The sequence below is a fragment of the Urocitellus parryii genome, chromosome 9, assembly GCF_045843805.1.
Source record: "Urocitellus parryii isolate mUroPar1 chromosome 9, mUroPar1.hap1, whole genome shotgun sequence".
Classification (NCBI taxonomy): Eukaryota; Metazoa; Chordata; class Mammalia; order Rodentia; family Sciuridae; genus Urocitellus; species Urocitellus parryii.
This window is the reverse complement of record NC_135539.1, coordinates 44,540,365-44,562,501: the sequence shown is the minus strand read 5'-3', so window position 1 is coordinate 44,562,501 and position 22,137 is coordinate 44,540,365. Positions and strand designations below refer to the sequence as shown.

General features: G+C 46.8%; 1 protein-coding gene and 1 long non-coding RNA gene across 2 annotated transcripts; one reads left to right on the top strand and one right to left on the bottom strand.

Moving 5' to 3' along the window:
- The first annotated feature begins 13,441 nt into the window (after nucleotides 1-13,441).
- Nucleotides 13,442-18,303, top strand: LOC144256925 (uncharacterized). The gene is made up of 3 exons (XR_013344324.1): nucleotides 13,442-13,617; nucleotides 16,047-16,137; nucleotides 17,791-18,303. It is a non-coding gene; the product is annotated as an uncharacterized LOC144256925 (long non-coding RNA).
- Nucleotides 18,304-19,991: 1,688 nt separating this feature from the next.
- On the bottom strand, nucleotides 19,992-21,763 carry LOC144256829 (adiponectin receptor protein 1). Its single transcript, XM_077802355.1, has one exon. It carries the CDS (start codon nucleotides 21,437-21,439, stop codon nucleotides 20,312-20,314), a length of 1,128 nt encoding a protein of 375 aa, XP_077658481.1. The 5' UTR covers nucleotides 21,440-21,763; the 3' UTR covers nucleotides 19,992-20,311.
- Nucleotides 21,764-22,137: the final 374 nt, after the last annotated feature.

Here is a 22,137-nt window from a genome sequence, read left to right as displayed (position 1 = left end):
CATTAACCAAACTGCTCCCATTTTGCAGGAAGTGCATAGTATTGGTGGAAAGAACTTGCAGAGACTGATTCTGAGAGGATCATGGGCTGTGAGTGGTTGATGCTCTGCTCCAGGTCTGGGGTCTCTGCAGAGCCGGCCAGGTGGGCTGGTTATTCAGAGCAAAGCAGAAGGGCCTTGGTGGTTGGAAACACAGTTGTCCTTCAGTATCTTCTGGGAATGGGTTCCAGGACCCCCACAGATGCCAAAATCCTTGGGTACTTAAGTCCTTATATAAGGATGGGGGGCGCTTCCTCCGAGAGCCTCTGTGTGTACCCTGCTCCCCCAGGCCAGTCTCCATCTGGAATGCTGTGAACCAGATTCCCAGCTTGAGGTCGCTGGGTTTTGGCTGCGAACACCCAGGAGGGCTGCCTCACAGATGCAACTTTTCTTGGATGGGTTTCCTTTCCCCTGCTCTGAAGCCGCTTTTCTTTGCAGTCCCTGGGGGGGGGGGGCACCTTCTGGGTCACACTTTCATATTAGATTTCCCATCTTGGGTGGTCCCTAGGTATCTTCTTCTTCCCTAATGCTGCAGGAGGCTGTAAAAATTGAAGCTCAAATGTGCCAAGTTCAGCAAACACCCCTAGGGCAAGAGAGCTTCAAATCACAGCAAACTCTAGGTTTCTGGCTTCATTTAGTCTTGGCCCGATAATTATCAGGGTTTTACAAAAAAAAAAAAAAAAAAATTAAATGCTTTCAGCAGGTTAAAAAAATTTTTTTTCCAGCTTCTTAGCTGTCTTGGGTGGGAAGGTTGGTTTAAATCTTAACCAACCATAACACTAGAGTCTCAAAAACTGCACCTTGAGGCCTACATGCTGGTGACCTTTTACCCCAGGGTCCTGCACCTTATTGGGCACTCGGGCATTAACTAGGAGGCAAAGCTATGTTGCTGTAAGTGGTTTCCTCTGCCCTCCACCTCTGGCTGCCTCTCCTGGTGACCCATGAGCTGGACCATCTACGTGTCTAGCAGTTTGGGGTGCATGATAGGCTGTTGATGTTTGGGGTGAAGCTAGTTGTGGGAAACGCAGTTTTCTTTTGCTTCTATATGTTTCCCTGGGACATCTGAAGTGGTCTGTCTCCAAGCAGAGGGGCTTCTACTCTTAGACCAAGCCTAATAAAGACAATGTTCTTTTCCTGGGGCATGAAACAGACTTTAAACAAAGAACTTGTACTCCAAGCCCCCTGCCCCAACCCCTTGCCTCCAATACTGGGGATTGAATTCAGGGCCTTGTGCATACTCGGCAAGTACTCTACCACTGAGCTGAGTCCCCAGCGCCGTATTCCAAGGTTTTAAATGAAGATTCTATCTAGCATGTTTCCCTCAACCTAACTTTAATCAGATTTAAAGAACTTGCCCAGCCCATATCCCCAGAAGACTGGATTTTAGTTACTGCTACTGTTACGTGCTTGTTGCAATTGCTCCTGGGGTTATCAGGGTTTTGTATAATGTGTGTGTGCAAAATTGTGCATTTGCATGGCCGGGTTGGTTACAGTTGGTGGAGAACTGACCACCCGACTCATCAACCTAGCCCCTGCTTAGACAAATTATTTAGACCGTGGTGGATGCCGAATGGAGTGTAGGACTCAGAACTTCCCTACCACTTGCTGGCTGATATTTGGACAGTTCATTTCACTTCTCTGTAAACCAGAGTAATAATGTGTCACTGTGTTGCGGAGGCATCTGAGGCATTAGGGCTCAGTGCTCCGCACAGTTGCCATCCCGAGGGACCTCATTTCCCTCTGTATCAGCCTCTGCTGTGTTAGGCTGCCTGTTCTGAGCTGAGGCTGGGAGGTGGCCTTGGACTTCTGACACAGTTCAGTCTGACGGGTCACAAGGCCTGTAGTGTGGTAGGTTGCCTTCAGCATCTTCAAAACAGGAGATTTGGCAGTACGGCGTCTCCAAGTGTCATTTAACCCTCAGGAAAGACATGGGCAATAAGAAGACAACAATACCTTGCATTTGTACACAATCATCCCTCATAATTGGATGGTTCCAGGACCCCCCAAGGATACCAAAATCTGCAGATGCTCAAGCGCCTTATATGAAATGACATAGTCGGTGCATATAACCACCCCCACATCTCCTGTGTATTTTAAATCATCTCTAGATTGCTTATAATTAATACCAAACACAATGTAAATACAAGGTAAATAGTTGCTGTACTATATTGTTTAGAGAATAACAAGAGAAAAGTCATGCAGGAATTTAGCACAGACACAACCATCTAGGCCAAGTCGGAAGGACCCAAAGGAGACTCGAGACGTAGGTGAACATTCTTTGGAAACGAGTTCCTAGTTAACCTGTAAAGGAAGAAATGTGTGAACAAATCAATAAGATGAGAATACATTTTCAAGCTAGAGGTGCCCAAAGAATTTGAGAATATAAAAAATGTTATTGGCTAAACCAATCCTTGAATGCGTCCCTGAGATAGTGGGATCTGAGGTCAAATCGATAGAAAATGCTGGAACTAAAGGTCTGTGTGAATGAATGGTGGGAGACGTAGGCAGGTGAGGAGGATCTGAATGAAGTTTACAGACCCCTGGGAAACCAGAATCCTCTCCCCAGGAGGCTGGAAGTTGGAGGCTGAGCGTGGAGCCCGCGCCGTGCAGGAGAGGAGTCCAGCGCAGGGTCAGGGATGGGAGGGGGTGGAGGACGTCTCACGGTGACCGGTGGACGCGTCGCCCTCGCCCCTGGAACATGGGAAGGGAAACACGGTCCCTGGCCTGCCCGTGACCTCCTGCAGGCACACGGCTGAGGGATTCTTCTCATGGGAAACTCAATGGCCCTAGAGAAAAGACTCTGACGCTGACATTTAAGGAGTCGACTTGTCATCTGATGGCTGTCAGAGGAGCTCTCCGCCAGGCGAGAAGCTGGGCCCCTGCACAGAGCTTTCAATCAGACTCCCAGCACTTAAATCTTAAAAATGAGCAAATAGCCCTGGATTACCAGACAGTGAAGGGGCACCATTAACTTGATGGAGACAGAATAAAAGGAGCTTAGAGGGATAGAAAACGGACAGAATACATAAAAACTTTTAAAAAAAAACCCTAAAAGATAAAGTAGCCTATTGCATCTGTAGATTATGAAGAGGACCCTTTAAAAGCAACCGACCAGATCATAAGAAGAGCTTTTGAAACTTAAAGATAAAAAGCAAAATAAAAATGTCAGTAGAAAAGTCAAAATGAAAAATAAAGGAAATGTTCCAAATGAAGGAAAGAAAAAAAAAGAGATGGGAAAAATAAAATAAAATATAAGAAACTTGAGACGGTCAATTGAGGGTATCTAAATATGAAGAATTCAAAACGGAACCAGACAAAAAGAGGAAAAATAAAAGATTAAGAAAAAAAAAACTCATCAGAATTTACACATGAATTTTTAGATCTGCACTCTTCAGTGTGGTAGCCGTTAGCCCTTATGGCTAAGTAGATGGAAATGAGCTGAAATGAAAACGTCAGTTCCTCTGTCACTCTAGCCACATTTCAAGTGCTCGGGAGCTACATGTGGCCAGTGAATGCCGCTTTGAACAAGTGGATCTCAGCATGTCCCCCATTGCGGGAAGTCCTGCCGGTCAGTTCCAGACTCAGCGTGCCCTTTACGCACCCAGGTTGAAGAATGAAAGGCACTCCCTGTTTCCATGGAATTTCAAATTCACTTTTTTATTTGAAATTTTTTTCTTAAATTAGGAATTTTGAATATTTCACTGTAAAATTTCAAATTCCAGACATCAAAGTTACTGTGTGGTTTGAATGTGTCCCCCTAACATCCAGGAGTTAGAGAGTTAATTCCCAAGCTCACATACCAATGGTGTTTGAAGGTAGGGCTTTTGGAGGGAAATAGAATTAGATGAGGAGATGAGGGTAAGGTCCCCAGGATGGCATTAGTGGCGTTATAAGAAGAGCAAGAGAACTAGTAGGTTGCTGTGTCTTACCATGCAGTTCCCTCCACTGTGATTGTGTGTGTGCATGTGTGTGCATGCACGTGCGCATGCCCCTCCATGATGAGGATGGAACCCGGGGCTCTTAACCACTCAGCCACATCCTTAGCCCTTTTTATTTTTTATTTTGAGGCAGGGTCTCTCTGAGCTGCTTAGGGCCTTGCTGAGTTGCTAGGGCTGGCCTTGAACTTGCGATCCTCCTGCCTTAGCCTCCTGAGATGCTGGGATCACAGGTGTGTGCCACCACACCCAGGCTTCAGCATGTGTTGATGCAACAAGAAGGCCCTTGCCAGATGCCGGTGGGGTGTGCTTGGGTTTCCCAAACACCAGAACCATGAGCCAAACAACTCTTCTTTATAAATCACCCAGTTCCAGGTGTTTTGTCATAACAACAGAACATGGGCCAAGATAAAAAAAACAATATCCTATAAGCTTCTAGAAAGAGAAGGAAAGGCATTGATACACAATGGAATGATAAAGAATATAATGTTGATTTTCCCCATAACATCCCTAGGAGCTGGAAGGTGGTTAAATAATACCTTTAAATATTAGAGGATATTGGGGCTGGGGCTGGAGCTCAGGGGTAGAGCACTTGCCCAGCACGTGTGAGGTGCTGAGTTTGATTCTCAGCATCACATAAAAATAAATAAATACAAGACAGAGATGATCTATTTAAAAATAGTTATAGGCAAATTGATTTTCAATCCAGGTTTCTATACCCAGCCAAACTATGAATCAAATGTGGGGACAAAATGAAGTCATTTTCAAACTTGCAAGAACTGAAAAACTTACTATTATTGAACTCTCAGAAAGTTAAGGTAGGATGTGTTCTAGTAAAATTTCAAGGTTTACCCAGAATGGGCAAGAGATGAGTTTTAGAGTTGACTTCTTAAATACGATATTTGTTATCTGGGCAGGTGGAGGCCTGAGCCCGATATGTATGTTGGAGGCTCCAGGAAGAGACTCCAAGGAACAGAGAAGCAAAATTTAGAGGCCTTGGCTGAAAGGGGACCTCCATGACATTCCTCTAGGACTGACTATAAGTCACTGGATCCATAAGTCACCAGATCTATAAGTCACCGGATCTATAAGTCACTGGATCTATAAGTCACCGGATCCATAAGTCACCGGATCTATAAGTCACCGGATCTATAAGTCACCGGATCTATAAGTCACCAGATCTATAAGTCACCGGATCCATAAGCCACCGGATCCATAAGTCACCGGATCTATAAGTCACCGGATCCATAAGTCACCAGATCTATAAGTCACCGGATCCATAAGCCACCGGATCCATAAGTCACCAGATCTATAAGTCACCAGATCCATAAGTCACCAGATCTATAAGTCACCAGATCTATAAGTCACCAGATCTCTAAGCCACCAGATCTATAAGTCACCGGATCTATAAGTCACCGGATCTATAAGTCACCGGATCTGTAAGTCACCGGATCTGTAACTCACCGGATCTGTAACTCACCGGATCCATAAGTCACCGGATCTATAAGTCACCAGATCTATAAGCCACCAGATCTATAAGCCACCAGATCTATGGCACTTTGTTAGGACGACCCCAGCTGAGACGTCGTTTCAGGTGCTTTCTCCCAAACAGCTTCAGGCTGTGACTTGAAGACTGAGGGAGACCCAAGACCCTGGTGGGTGGATGACCAGAGACCCCCTGAGCTCCAGGTTGCCCAGCCTTGAACTTGAACTTCACCCCTCTCAAAGGAGCCAAGCGTCAGCCCCTGGAATTCTCCGTGGCACAACATGAGCCTCTTCACGGGGTTTCAGTGGTCTTCCTCCTGCCCCTGTCCTCCGTGCGGGGAGCTCTCTCCCACCCAGTGCCACCTCATCGGGGAGCCCCCAGGTCACCTGGCTCAGCAGAGCCCCTCCCCGTGGCTCCTCCGTGGCTACTGCTAAGGATATGAGCTGCCCCCAAGGCGCATGGGAGACAGCGCAGACATTTCAGAGGTGAAATGATGAGACTGAAGAGTCGGACCCTAACCAGTGGATCAACCCTCTGAGATGGGTCACCGGGTGGTGACTGCAGGCAGGTGGGGGGCAGCTGGAGGAGGTGGGTGTGACTTTGGGGTGACTCCTGGTGAGTGGAGCTCTCTCTCTTCCTCCTGGCTGCCCTGTGCTGACCGCTTTCCTCCTTCTTCGTTTCTGTCTGAGCGTCCACACCACGAGGCCAGCCCAGGAAGGACCACGGGGGCTCTGCTCACGGCTGTGTACCCTGCACCTCCAGAAGGCCCTGCTCACGGGGGGCTCTCGGGAACGAGCGCACGGCTTCCAGTGACCCTGCGCTGACCTTCCAGTCCCTCTCAGAATGTCCCCCAGACATGAGGCCTCCACCCCTGGGCCTGGGCCTCTCTTCCCGTTCTGAGTGCTGCGGCATCTGCTGCCGCAGCTGGCCCCGGCGATCCTGCCCTCAAGCAAACCAGAACTTCTCCCTTTCCCTCCCTCTGTCCCTCCCTCTTTCCCTCCCTTTCCTCCCTGCCCCCCTCCCTGCCTCCATTTCCATCTCTCTCCAGTCAGGACGAGTGGTCCGAGGTCCTTGCGGGTGGACGTGCCTCCGCACAAGTCCTCCTGCTGGTGTCTTGCCCCTGCTCCGTGCTGTTGCCAGGTGCCCTGGACTTCTCAGCCAGCACCCGTCCCTGCCTGGAGGCTCAGACTGAGGGACCCCCTAGTGACCTTGCCCCCTCCTCCAGTGCCCTAACCCTAACCCCTAACCCCTAACCCTAACCCTAACCCTAACCCTAAACTCTAACCCTGACCCTAACCCTAACCCTAACCCTAACCCTAACCCTAACCCCAACCCTAACCCCTAACCCTAACCCTAACCCTAACCCCTAACCCTAACCCCTAACCCTAACCCTAACCCTAACCCTAACCCCTAACCCTAACTCTAACCCTAACCCTAACCCTAACCACAACCCTGACCCTAACCCTAACCCTAACCCCTAACCCTAACCCCTAACTCTAACCCCTAACCCTAACCCTAACCCTAACCCCTAACCCTAACCCTAACCCCTAACCCTAACCCCTAACCCTAACCCCTAACCCCTAACCCTAACCCCTAACCCTAACCCTAACCCCTATCCCTATCCCTAACCCTAACCCCTAACCCTAACCCCTAACCCTAACCCCTAACCCCTAACCCTAACCCTAACCCCTAACCCTAACCCTAACCCCTAACCCTAACCCTAACCCCTAACCCCTAACCCCTAACCCTAACCCTAACCCTAACCCTAAACCCCTAACCCTAACCCTAACCCCTAACCCTAACCCCTAACCCCTAACCCCTAACCCTGACCCTAACCCCTAACCCTAACCTCTAACCTTAACCCTAACCCCACCAAAATTCCAGGGTGGAGCTCACTTCTCTGTGGTCAGGGACTGTGCCTGCGACTGGGGACACCCTTTCTCATTCTGATGGAGTCTCTGCAGGTTATCCAGCCTGGGAACTGGGCCCACCCACATGCCCCATCTCCTGGAGGTAAAGAAGCCTCAGATGGCATCGGCATCGTGTTGCCTGAGGCAGAAGAAGTTCCTGGGCTTTCATAAAAGCCATTTGAGAAACACACACACACACACACACACACACACACACACACACACACACACAGACTTCCCGCTCTCTGCCCTTGGGCTTTATTTACTTATTTATTTTGGAGAAGCAGCAGCATTTTTATTTTGAGGGGAGCTCTGTGGGAAGTCCTGAGGTTGAACATGGTAGGAATCGTGGCCGCCCCTCAAGAGCCCCGGCTGGCTCCAGGGAAAGGCGGTAGCCCTGTCCTGGCCCTGGTTCACCGTCCACCACTGCCTCTTGCCCTCGCCAGCTGGCCTTAGAAAAGAGCCGTAGCTCTGGAGAGAGGGGGTCTGGGAGGAAATGACAACCTGGGCTGTTGCTCAGGGCTGGACACACCTGGACCTACAGGACGAGTCTTGGCCAGTAGGAAAGCCAGGGGCGGCCATTCTTCATTAGTGGGACTGTATCGTAAACATCTGTGCAAAGGGGAGAAGAGCTAGAAAACAGGGTTATTTCAACTCCCACCTAGTTCTTGGGAAACATCAAATCCAGCACTGAACTCTGCACATGAAAAGAGAAAGGCCGTTCTGACGTGGCCCGACCCACAGGCCCCCGTAACAGGCTGGCCACTGTTTTACAGCAATTGGCTTCTTGTGCTAATTCAGGATGGAGCTGGGCTGCCCTCAGCTCTGGGCCTCTGTTTGCCTCCTTCCTGCCTTGGTTAGAAGACGCAAAGGAAGTGGGACCCACAGGGCCAGCCTTGCCTCTCCCCAGCTCACAGCAGGCGCCCCCGAACTCTGCCCCTGACCTGCACCCAGTGCTGTTGGTATTCAGGGAGGCCGAGGGACTCTAGAAACTTCGACACCTGATGGTCCAGGCCAAAAATTCCATGGGGTGCTGGTCAGCTGGGCTGACAGTAAAGTCATGCTTTGGCCATTTTAGGAGAACCAAATGACTTCACAATGACCAGTGGGTGCGGCATGCACAGACCTGGCTCCACGTACAACGGGGTTATGTCCAGATAAATTCACTGTGAGCTGAAAACATAAGCCAAAAATGCACTTCACGTACCTAACCTACGGCCGGCCCCTCATGGCTCAGCCACAGGACACCCCGAGGTGGCCCCTTCCCTTCACCATCGTGGGGTTGATTGGCAGCTGCAGTTTGCTGCGGAACTGTAGCCGCCCAGGCACAGGAGGGTAAGGTACCGAATATCGCCAGATCAGAAAAGGAGCAAAGCTCAAAACTCAAAGCTGAGCTCTGAAGTGATTTCCTTAAAAATCAGTAAGAGGCGATTACTGGATTTTTTTTTTTTTTTAAGATGAAAAGCTTGTTTTCCTTTAAGGGTTTGCTCAAAACAACAACAGCAAACAGAGACAGCTCTCACCATATGTTTTGGGGGGCTGGGAAAGGAGGGGGCAGATGGATAAGCTAAATGCTGACTGAATGTTGCAGGTGGGTCCCCGGGTGGCTGGTCCCCGGGATCCTGGAGGGGCCGTAGCTGCACTGCTGGTGGTTTAGGACAGTCCTGGACAGACCCGGTGCCTCGTTCCATGTTCAAGTGCAGATTTTCTTCCGTGACGGGGACAGAGGGGATCCGCCCATGATGGATGTTCCACATTTCTGAACCGGGCTTATCATTTGTAAGGGAGGTCGGCCTTTGAACTAGGGTCTCAGTATCGTGGGTGGCCTGCTTGAGCGGAACCCACTGGCCGGAGGCCATAAAATCACAGGAGGAGGACTCAGAGTAAGGGTCAGAAATCTTTGGTTCCACTCTTATCAGTCAGCTGGATAGGGCCCTGCTGCCCTTTTCTTTTAAAGTTCTCCAGGAAATGAAACTTCACAGCCTGCATTAATAAAGGGTGGGAAGGTTTGGGAAAATAGGGGATAGAACAATGGGGACAGAAAAAGAAATAGGTGCATGTGATATGCTTATAAAATACTTATATTATTCAAATACATGTTAGAAGGTGAAGAGAGTCACTGGGTACTGATGCTAGGTAACTCGCTTTTGAATGAGCTGCTGTCATTTTCTTTGGACCACAGTGTGATAGTCAGTGCGATTCTTACAGGAACAAATGGCCTTCCAAACTGTGAACTGTGGTGAGCCGTTTCTGTGAACTGTGGCCGCCATTACAAGATGGCGCTGGTTTCCCCTGTAGTCTGTGACAAACAACTCCTTATCAGAATGAGTTGGCACGCTGTGACTTGGCACCCTATGAGAAAAGTCCACGTGGCAGTTGTGCATTGGGGCTTTATCTGCTTTATTAAGGCTGGGGCACACGGGAATAGTAGTAGTGGCAGTAGTAGTAGCAATAGTAGTAGTGGCAGTAGGAGTAGCAGTAGAAGTAGTAGTAGGAGTAGCAATAGAAGCTAAAAGACATGTCAATACAAAGGCCTGAATAAACAGCTGAAAGAAGAAAAAGTATCAAGGACCTGAATAAACTGCTGAGAGAAGATTCCCGAGTTGCGTCTTCCTTGCGGGCAAGGGGTCGCGACAAGTGGTGCCGAAACCCGGGAACCAGAACTTTCAGTCAGTCAGGGGTGGTGCACCGGTTAGTCCCAGGTAAGTGGGATCTGCGATCAAAGCAGGGATAGTCCCAGTAAGTGGGATCCGCGTCCAAAGCGGGGTCAGCTCCTCTACAAAGAAAGAGAGAGCCTCATATTTATTGCAGCTGCACTGTGTACTTTCACTTTTGTTTTCTGTGTTTCTTTTGTTGTGTCATTTCGCTTTTGTTTTTGTGTTTCTTTTGTTGTTGTGTCCTCTGTAGATAAAGAGAGAGCGGGGAAAAAATAAATAAATAAATAAGACGCTCCTCTGTAGATAAAGAGAGAGCGGAGTTTTGTATTTTCACTTTCTTTATACTGCTTGGAACAGTATGGGTGCTACTCCCTCAAGCCCAATTTTGCTGGCCTTGGACGGGTTACTGCGTTCTAAGGGACTTAAAGTGAAGCGGAGCACATTACAGAGGTTTTTAGAAGAGACTGACTCTGTAGCTCCTTGGTTTGCTTTTTCAGGGGGTCTCACGATTTCCAGTTGGGACAAATTAGGGAAAGATCTGGATTTCGCTTACAAACAAGGAACTTTAAGGGGCGGTACCATTCCGCTTTGGAAATTAGTGAGGGGGTGTATAATGGATGGTAAATGCCAGAAAGCTGTGAGCGAGGGTCAGGCTGTTCTTGAGCAATTGCATGAAGAAAAATTGGAGGGGTCACATAGCGAGGTAGCAGAAAGTATTAGGAATAAGAGTGGTGAACAGATAAGGGAGTCTGAAGTTAAACAGAGGAGAAGGCTCTATCCGGACTTGACTGAGTTAAAAACTCCCAAGGACACAAGTAGCTCGGACAGTTCTGAGGAATTAGATCCACCCTAGCCGCTCTCAACCCCTCCTTCTCATCTTCCCCCTCCCTATCAGGCCCACAGAAAAGTCTTAATTGACCTTCTCCAGAATATTCACCATGGCTTATTTTAGGACTTTCAGCAAAAGAATCTCTACAAAAACGTTTAATGTAGATAAACTTCCTATTTTCATGTTGCCCTGTTTTATTTGGCTACTGTCTGAAAAAATCAGCAGTCCAGGCACTGGACACTCCCTTACTAGTTTTTCACAAAAATATGTAACAAGGCCTCTGGCCTTGAGCTGGGCTTCACAGTGCTGACTACATTTCTAAGATAAGGGAGTTACTAACTGGGCTCCATGGTAACAGCTGGCAGGAGGAAGAATTGGAAAGGGAGATAGAGGAACTGGAGGGTCGATTGAAAAAGTCAAGATTTAAAGCACCTACAGCCCCGATCGCTGTCACGCTCCCTCCTTATAACCCCGATTGGGACAAGGACAACCCCAGAAGGCTGGGGGGTGTTCAGTGGCCGCCTAAGACGGCCCAAACTTCCCAGTAATTGAAAACTTGGATGCCGATGGACAGCCGGCCAGAGTACATGTTCCTTTAGCCTTTAAGGATATTAAACAACTAAAGGAGGAAGTTACTAATTACGGATCCCATGCCCCCTTTACATTGACTCTCTTCGAGTCTTTCTCTGCCAATCAGCTGACACCTAGTGACTGGCAACAGCTTTGCATGGCTGTGTTGTCTGGAGGGGATTTTTTGTTGTGAAAAGGTGAAAATCAAGAGAGGTGTCGCGAGCTAGCCCGAGTCAATCAGGACGCCGGCTTCCCACGGCATAACCTTGAAATGTTAACAGGCTTGGGACAATATGCTATCATAAATCAACAAATTAATTATAATCCTGAGGTCTATGCTCAGATAGCTACAGCAGCCATTTAGGTTTGGAAGGCTCTACCTATTTCAAATGCTAAAACAAAAATTTCAAAAATTGCTCAAGGACCCTCTGAGCCTTATTCTGACTTCCTTGCCTGATTGATACAGGTAGCAGAAAAAATATTCCCTAACTTGGAACAAGCCATGCCGGTCATTAAGCAATTGGCTCTTAAATATGCAAATTCCTATTGCCAAAATGCCATTAAATCTACCAGAGCAAAGAGTGTTGATGACATGATTCGAGCTTGTAAGGATATTGATGGAGCTCATATTACAGGACAGGTTCTGGCCGCTGCCCTCAAAACGGAAACAGGGGCCCGGCCCGGGCCCCGGAAGCCTAGGTGTATGGGGCAATCCAGGGACGGAATGGTACCCCGGGGAGTGGGCGACTTCGTCACCTCCCAGGGACCAACCCCTTTCTATCTGTAGACTCCCTAGGGGAATGCCAGGAAGTACAGGATGTACAACTGCAACCGCAGGTCGCAGAGACAGAACAAGCTGCTACCGCAGTAAGATCTTGGCCAGGCGGGGGAAAATGCAGACAAAATCAAACAAAATACAATCGGCTAAGAAAACTTGGAGAACTTTTGCCCTGAAAATGGGCACCAGACTCCATGTTGTTTGCATCACCATGGTAACCATGGGGTGCCTGGCCGGCATAGCTGCTTCCTGGTCCCACCTCCCACACTTTTGCGGGCTTCTGATTGGTTCTTCCACAGTCACTCAGACAGGACTTCTGGTCCCGCTTTCCAGCCACTAACCTGTACTGCTGTGTTTCAGGTTTCTACCGGAGCTGCTCAGAGCCTGTATTTTTTTACAACAAAATGCCTACCTGTAAATGCTAATGAAAGATATCTTTTTCAGACAAAATTTAATTCCACAGGTTTCTATGTTACAGTCCTAAATTTAAGCTAGTTCTAAGTTAAATAACCTGACTTTTTCTCTATAGTTGTGTTACTAAATAATGTTCTATTGATGGGAGATATCAAATATGCTTCTTTATATTTTACTTTTAATTTTGAAGGTTATGAGGATGCATTTGCTCGCCACAGGAACAAGCCGGCAAAGTTCCTGTGATGACCAAAGAATCCTTATTTTCATTGCTAACTATAAAAATAAAAATGTATACTCAAGGATCTTATTTCAGTTACATCAAGTGACGTCACATAGAAGAGTGCACTCCTAGTTAAAAATAAATTTAAATGGATCCAAATATTTTAAGACCACGTGGTTACACGAAGTTAATATAATTATAAGTTATGTTCTTATTCTTTATATATATATTTTAGATATTTAGATAACCTATATTTGTTAATCTATAAATTAATTAGCACATGCCTAATTGATTAGTTAATATATATTTGCCTAATTGTTTTTCTTCAACAGAAAACCTATAATTTAAGTTTTATATTTACATTTATCAGATACTCTGTTTTTTCAGTTACAGATATTTGAGATAAATGTGTTTACTATAAATTTGCTTTTAAATAAAAATACAATCAAGTAATTTCTACTTCTCAAGGTTATTGTTCAAACTCATATAATGATAAATTATTATAATTATTTCTCCAAAATATCTAAAGGTTTTAACTTTATTTTCATTGATATTTCTTCTCAAAATATAATAATTTGTTTATAGATTCTAAGGTTTTCAAAAATTGTTCCAAAGTATAAAAAGAAATTTTAAAAAAAAGGCACACATGCCTCCTCCTGGATAAAGAACCTTGGTGTCCTGTGATTTTTTTTATTTTTTACCCTCGACGTCTCTCGCCGGACTCGGTTTCCGTTAGCCGGACTTGGCATCTGGAGGTCCTTACCGAGATTCGGAAAGCAGAGGTAAGCGGAGGAGGCTCACCTTCTAAGGGAGAAGGGGGAGGATTGGATCAAAGATGATTTAAAGAGACAGGGTACGTACCATGGGTAACTCAACAGTGAAACTTCGTCTGGCCAACGAAGTTAAAGAACTGTTAAACAAACAAGGAACAGGAATAAAAACCAAGACAACAACTAAATTCGTTGAAGCTATAGCCCAGGCTTGTCCTTGGTTTCTGACGGGAGGCTTTCTTAATAACAGTGATTGGGATTTGGTAAAGCAGGATCTCCAAAAGTTGTTGAGGGACCAGGGTCCAGATAGAGTCCCGATTGCTACTTTCTCTCTATGGAGATTGGTAAAGGATGCTCTTTTAACTGATAAAGTGAAGATTAAGGAGCAGCTTGCTGAATGCAAACAGGCTCTTAATCAGGTCCAAACTGCTGCCACTATTAATCAGGTTATTCAACAAACTTCCACCATACTCGATTCTCAAAATAAAGTTAACCAACATCTTTTGTCAGGGATTTTAGCTGCCAACCAAAGAATAGATTTACTCCAAGCTCAGGTAGAAGAATTGGCTGACTTGGTGCTTTTGGGTTGTGTTGACCAACATGCACATTTATGCATAACCTCTGTCAGATTTAATAATTCCAGGAATGCTTCCCGCATCATCGGAGAGTACTTGGCCGGAAATTGGTCCATGGTGGCAAAAAATTTGATCCAGTCTCAACTAACTCAGATAGCTGCCTTAAACAACACCCGTGTCGATCCAGTGACCTTGAGTCAATTCACCACTTGGATATCTTGGATATCTTCTGCCTTTTTCTTTTTTAAGGAGTGGGTGGGAATAGACATTTTTGGCACTATGTGTTGCTTTGGTGTGATTCTCTGTTTGTGGCTTCTCTGTCGTCTCAAGGCCCGCAATGCTCGGGATAAGGCTATGATCATACAAGCTCTTGCTGCTTTAAAAAATGGCAACTCGCCACAAGTCTGGCTTGCGCATCTTAAACAGTAAACCTTTGACATGGTCGTTGCACCCCAAGTTATTATAACATTGCACTGGGATCGACATGTCCTTCTTTTGTTACTCTTCTAATGCTGGAACTTCTACCATATCTTTCCTTTGTGCATACCTCTCCTCCCTGCCTTTCTGCACTAGGATCTTTGCTAGCTAATCTTACAGTCCAACTACACCTGCCATTTGATGGTGATGGTCATGGGTCCTGTTTATGGAGGCGGTTACCATAACAATGTCCTGTTGGCCACAACACGCTGAGCTGATCTTGTAGTACCCAGTGACGGGCAACTTCCACGCTTGCACTGCAACCTAAGACAGGGGAATGGGGCCTCCCCAGAGACGGGTAAGCAGTGCAGGGGCGGTGGACGACCTAAGACAGGGGCTACTTGATTCCCTTTGACATGCAATAAACAAAAGAGGGGAACTTGCTGATAGCAGGCCTTCCCTGGCCCCCGGGGCCCAGCCCCCAATTCCTTGTTCTGCATGTCAAAGTGGCCAGTTCACAAGGCCATGACATATGTGCTCCACGGGAACGTCTTGACCTTTATCTAACAATGGCAGATGTCACAACCAAATTTCTCCCCCTCTCTATTGTCCGTGCCTTTCTCTTAGGGTGTTGCCAACTTAATTTTGTCTGCACTACAAAGACAGCCTCAGCTGTCCCCCTTTGTCTACCATCGTCACGATACAGGATGCGAGGCAAGGCACTGCACTTGAGTGATCCACTTGAGTGGACCTCAAGGGGAGCATGTCCTATTGCATGCGGGTTGGACGTCCACGCCCCGCCCCACGAAAAAAGGCGTCGGCTGATATGGAGCCAGATCTGGGGAAGGGCCCTCCTTAGGCTGGACCATATGCAGCCACTTCTGCACAGTGGGATAGGACCTCTACTCTCGCCTGTATTGTCGTAATAAAACAAAAAAGGGGGAACTGTGGTGAGCCGTTTCTGTGAACTGTGGCCGCCATTACAAGATGGCGCTGGTTTCCCCTGTAGTCTGTGACAAACAACTCCTTATCAGAATGAGTTGGCACGCTGTGACTTGGCACCCTATGAGAAAAGTCCACGTGGCAGTTGTGCATTGGGGCTTTATCTGCTTTATTAAGGCTGGGGCACACGGGAATAGTAGTAGTGGCAGTAGTAGTAGCAATAGTAGTAGTGGCAGTAGGAGTAGCAGTAGAAGTAGTAGTAGGAGTAGCAGTAGAAGCTAAAAGACATGTCAATACAAAGGCCTGAATAAACAGCTGAAAGAAGAAAAAGTATCAAGGACCTGAATAAACTGCTGAGAGAAGATTCCCGAGTTGCGTCTTCCTTGCGGGCAAGGGGTCGCGACAGTGAACCAAAATAAACCTTTACTCATTTTAAGTTAATTATCTCAGCTATTTTGTTATAGTGATGAAAACCTGACTAATACCTTTGGTCCATCTTTATTCCAGTATTTTGGCCTGTGCTTGAGGAGCATTAAGGAAAGACCTCGGCATCGTCTGATTAAAAGTGACTTTTCTGGAAACAGAATGCGAGCTGTTGGTTGGTGAATAATCCTTTCCTTTCTATTAAAGAAATTTATATAACAAATCAAACTACAGGTCATTTTTTTTTTTTTGGCCTGGCTGTAGATAGGAACACAGCTGTATTATGTGGATATGTCTGAAATTTTATTTAAAATTGTAATCAAGGCCTTGATTTCCATTTAAGAATTTTGCTAGTTAGTTTTTCAAGGTTTGATGTTAGCGTTGTAATGGTGAAGTCTCAGCACCGGGTGCTGCAGATTTCAGGAGCAGATCCCGGACTCTGCCTTGGTTGGTGCAATATCTTTGGAAATAAATGTTCCCTAAAGCCTGGAGGTGCTATTGGGAGGGGATGGGAATGTTAGGAGGTGGGGTCTCATGGAAGGTCTTTAGCTCACTAGGGGTGTGCCCTCCAAGGGGTCCCTGGTCCTTCCTCTTCGGCTTCCTGATTGAGAAAGCAAGTGATTTTGCTCCACTCTATGCTCCTGGCATGAAACGCTGCCTCACCACAGGCTCAAAGCAATGAGACATATCAGTTGGGACTGGAACCTTCCAAACTGTGAGACAAAATAAACCTTTACTCCTTATAAGTTAATCATCTCAGCTATTTTGTTATAGTGATGAAAACCTGACTAATACATTTGGCCCATTTTTATTTCCAGTATTTTGGCCTGTGCTTGAAGTAAAATTCGTCTTTAAACATTAGAGCTAAAAAAATGTCACAGTGAAACACGGGCATGGCTTTTCAATTAACATCCTATCTCTGAATTTCCACTGCACCTCAGCTCTCCTTGGAGGCAGGCCGTTTCCAGTATCTTTTCAGCAGTGGGCAAACAGGAGGGTCATGCAGCAGGTTGACCAAAGAAGCCTTTTCCTTCCAAAGCCCATCAAGCGGACTCTCCCTCTGCACATTTCCAGCCAGCGAGCTACTTGCTGTGCCAGGGATCTTTGGTGGTTAACACCCGGTGCAGAGCTGACATCCTCCTGGGTGGAAGATTTTAAGGCTCCTTTTTCTTCAAGTGGCCTTTGAACTCGTAATCGCTGCTGTTCCAATCTATTGGAACATTTTGTAAAATCACACAACAAGGCAGTCCCCCAATCTCTTCTACACCTTGTAGTTCATGAAAAAGAAGGGTGAAGGCTGGGGACGTGGCTCAAGCGATAGTGCGCTCCATGCACAGGGTGCTGGGTTCGATCCTCAGCTCCACATAAAAATAAAATAAAGATGTTGTGTCCACTGAAAACTGAAGAATAAACCCTCCGGGGATCCCAGGCAACCCCTCTGTTGCCTGTCTCCACACACAGCTGAGGAGTGCGAGCACACTGAAGGCTGGTGATGCCTACTTCATCTGCAACCTCCGACATGTTGTCGAGTGGTTGGAGACAGTTGCTTGACACTTCTTTCTTCTTTTTATTTTTTTGATACCTGGGATTGAACTCAGGGGCACTTAACCACTCAGCCATATCCCTCACCCCTTTCTGGTATGTTATTTAGAGACAAGAGTCTCACTGAGTGGCTCAGGGTCTTGCTAAGTGGCTGAGGCTGGCCTTGAACTCACAATCCTCCTGCCTCAGCCTCCCGAGCTGCTGGGGTTACAGGCGTGGGCCATTGCAGCCAGCTTCAATACTTTTCTTGATGGACTTTTCATTTTGCAAATATTTATTCCCCTAGAGTCGTCCTTCTGGGAAGAACCACAGCCTGTTGGCAATGAAATAAAGATGAAGAGAACTTGGCTGCACTGATCCTCTGACCACGCTGTGGAACTGACGGGAAATGTGCACAAGTCCCACGTTTAATAACACCGTCGAGCTCTGTGCAGAGCAGAGTAGCCGGCAGAGAGCTGCTCCGTCACACTGATTGAGAAGGCCGAGTGTGCCCCTGTCACTGGAGGGCACCACAAATGTCTCCCATCTGCAAGTACTAAATCAGTTTTCAGTAGAACAACATTCTGAGAAGCTTTTTTGCACAAATTTTTAGTTTCTGTAGACCCAAAGTCCTCCAGGAATTGTCTTTTTAAGGAATTAAAATGTGAAGTCTGTCATTTTGAAATCGATTGTGAGAATACAGGATTGCTTCAAGAAAGACCACGACCCGTGTGGACCAAAAATACCGTTAGACATTTATTATTAACTATATGGTTAATATATGGTAACTATATGGTTATTGAAGTCTGTACTTCCTTTCCTTCCAAATAATCCTCTAAATGTTATAGTTGTGATGTGATTTGATATTTGATTCTATATGATTAAATTTTTATAATTCTATTCTTGATCATTTATTGCAAATTATTTTATAATTTTATTTTTAAATTATTCTATTCTAAATTATTGGCACATGGTTATTGGCTTCAAAAGGAAACAATGTTCATTCTAAATTCACTTAGCTAGATTCTCTGAATATTTGTATCATCATTTGTTTATTAATGGTTGGAAAGTTGCTAGAAATTATTTTTCATGTGAAATGAATAGTTTTCACAAGCCGTATAATTCATGCCTGCGCTTTGCTCTTGAAGTGGTAGTAATTCATTTATGTATTAACTGGCTGATGGAATTTAAGATCTAAGACACAGTAAGAGGTTCACTCTGTGTGGTATTCAGAATGCTGACCTGATCCATTGAAACGGGACCATCAGCTATTAATAACCAGTTTACATGGCGGGTCTTACGTGTTCCTCTGCTGCTGTGGTATGTGGATTAGATAGGACTCGACTTTATGGGATATTACAGTTATTGATCACCCCTAAGTGTGCAGAGACCAGAAATGACGCTGAAGTCCGACTGCAGCTCTTACACCTTCCACAGTCTGAAGCCGAAGCTGAATAGCAAATTTCGCCAAAAATCCAAGATTGGATTTTGAGTCAAAATGTCTGAACATTCCTACAATTCAGGAGAATCGATTCTGGTTTTGGAGGTATGCACGCACTTCTGTGTATGTAATGTTGTGCATATAATACACTGTATATGTTCATTCAGATAACTTTTTTCTGGCCCTGGGGATTGAATCCAGGAGTGCTCTACCGCCGACTTACATCATGCCCTTTGATTTTTCACTTTTTATTTTGAGACATTTGGTGAAGTTGCCCAGGCTGGCTTTGAACTAGTGATCCTCCTGCCTCAGCTTCCCAAGTCATGGGATCACAAGTGGGCGCCCCCATGCCTGAGTAAGAAAACATCCTAAAGGTCATTTAAAGATGTGGAGATTGACCTGTGTTACATTCGTTAAATAACAGGAGGCGGCAAAACAGCACGATCGTATCATCTCAGATTGAAACTCAACTGGTGTGTTTTTATTTTGCGTTATCAGCTGGGCATCCCAGGGCAAAATGGAAGCATGTCCTTTCTACACCGCAGGGAACCCCTCCTGACACGTACCCTACGTGTCCACAAAACCAGACCACACCGAGCAGGGGAGATTCTCGTTTTCATTTTTTTTTTTTTTTTTTTTTTTTTTTGCTGTACTTTCTTTTATTATCATCATAATCTTTGCATCAAGATACATAGCAATGATAGCAGGTTTCTTTTTAAAGCTTAGTATTAAATATTAAATATCTTTCCCCAGTTTAATTTTACATTACTCTGCCAAGAAAAAAAAAATTAAAACTCAAGTTATTTGAAGCCTGGACACACTTCCATGATTAGCCGGGCTATGTAAAAGTTGGTGTCTTATTCTTTCTGCTATGTAAGCAGATCTAGGCCCTAGAAAGATGGGACCAGGTTATAATTGTTTTTGAAAAGTGTGCTACAAAAATGGATGGCCTGTTATAAGCCAGGTTACAAAGTAAGGACAGGGAGTAAGAGAGGGACATTTTCTTTCAGGAAAAAAGAAGAAAACAATTCCTGAAGAGTCCCAGTCCATAATTTTTTCCCAAAATGGTTGAAGGAGGGAGCAAGATCTCAAAATGAGCTTCAAAGTACTGTCTCTGTGAGGGAATGGTACTTGTCTTGCTGAGGAGGGTGACTGCCGAGGAAGGGGATGACTATGTTGACCATCCCCACCCTCCCCAGCTAGGGGAAAGGGAATGGAAAGTTTATTGCCCAGTGGCTGTGAAAGTGAGCTGAAGCTTAACTGGTATTGAATTCACTAAGAGGTTTCTTCTAGAAACAGACAACTCAGACTCTTCTTCTCACTTCAGCAAAGAAGTTATTTTTAAAAGCACTTGGGAAGTTCCTCCTCCACCTCAAGGTGGGAAGGCTCAGAGAAGGGAGTCATCAGTACAGCCACCTTCCAAGCCATAACGGAATTCCTGAAGGTTGGAGACCCCATAGAAGTGAACAAAGGCTGCGGCCACCACCAGGACGTGGAAAATCTGATGGGACTGGAACCATATGTCAAACTTTCCCGGAAAGAAGCGCTCAGGAATCCGAGCAGCATAAAGGCCAGCTCCGGTGATGTACATCACAGCCATGAGGAAGAACCAGCCCATCTGGCCCACTGTGGTGGCCTTGACAAAGCCCTCAGCGATAGTAAAGTGCATGGTGGGCACAACACCACTCAAGCCAAGTCCCAGGAACACTCCCGCTCTTGTTTGCCGGTGTTTAGGAGTGGCAAACCGGTCCCACTGTGCCACAATGATGGCAGAGATGCCCAGGACACAGACGATGGAGAGGTAGATGAGCCGAGGCTGTGGGGAGCAGTAGAAGGAGTAATAGAGCCAGGGGACAAAGCTCCCCATAATCAGTAGAGCAATCCCTGAATAGTCCAGTTTGGAAAAAGTCCGGGAAACTTTCTCTGAATGACAATAGACGGTGTGGAAGAGCCAGGAGAAGCTGAGGCAGAGCACTGCACCCAAAAAGAACATGCCAAAAACCACTTTCTCCTGAAGAGGGGCCATGAAGTACATATTTGGTCTAAGCATGGTCAAGATTCCCAAAAAGAGAAATAGTACGAAACCAAGCAGATGGGTCCAGATGTTGCCAGTTTCAGTGTGGATGCGGAAGATGCTCTTGAAGCAAGCACGAAAGGAGGGCATGGGTGGTCTGTGGCCATGTAGCAGATAGTCATTGTCCTTCAGCCAGTCAGGAAGTACATCATATGGGATGACCCTCCAACGCCCCTCCCAGACCTTATATACGAACTCCTCCATCTTCTCCATGGCATGGTGGGCCTGCAGGGGAAGTGTCAGTACCCGTACCTCCTCCTCTTCTTCCTGGGGCACTGGGCATGTTTGTTCTTCTTCAGCCTTGTTTGGGTTGGCAATTACCCGCTTGCCCTTCTCTTCTAGCAGGGGTCCCAGTTCAGCCAGTTCCACCGAGTCAGTTTCCCTGTTACTGGCAGGAGCCCCGTTGCCCTGTGCCACCACAGATCCTTTGTGGGAAGACATCTGGCTGGTACCTCAGTACCCTGCAGCTTCAGCTTGGGAAAAGACTGGGGTCTCTCAGCCCCAGGGGGCAGAGATCTCCCTGTGATGGCAAACACAGGGATGCCGGCGCCGGGGGACAGCTGGGCACCAGCAGCCCACCCGCACCGGGGCTGCGGATTTGGAGGCCGCCTCGCAGGCGGCGCGCAGTGGGAGGGGCCGGAAATGTTTACCAGCCCGACCGCCGGGAAGCCGGGAGGCCCGCGCCCGCTCCAGCGCGGGAGCCGGGGACCCTGGGGACCTCGAGGCGGGCTACTTCGCGGCTGTCCCCTCCTCAGGCCTGGGCTGGGGCTGCTGGAGAACGCGCGCAGGCCGAGTCCCCGCCCACCGGCCAGCCCCGAGGAAACTTACGGCCGGGTGGGCAGGCTCTGCTGGGGGCCGCGGTCCCCCAGCTACATCCCGCGGCACTGGAGGTGGCCTCTCGTTTTCATTTCATTTTTCTTATTTCACTTCCAAAATATCCAGAAAGAATTTGTATGAATTTCACTATCAGGAAAAGTAATTTTAATAAGCCCGCTGATAACAACAAGCAGGATCCTCACCAAGAAAGACATCCAGAAGGGCAGGGGCCGAGCTCCCTGTCTGCTGGCCCTCCTGACCCGGCGTAAACAACGGCTGTTATTTTTTTGAGAGATTTTTATGAGCCAGGCATGAAACAAGGC

Coding starts and splice junctions, on each gene's coding strand:
- LOC144256829 (XM_077802355.1), bottom strand. CDS start 21,439: ATGTCTTCCCACAAAGGATCTGTGGTGGCACAGGGCAACGGGGCTCCT.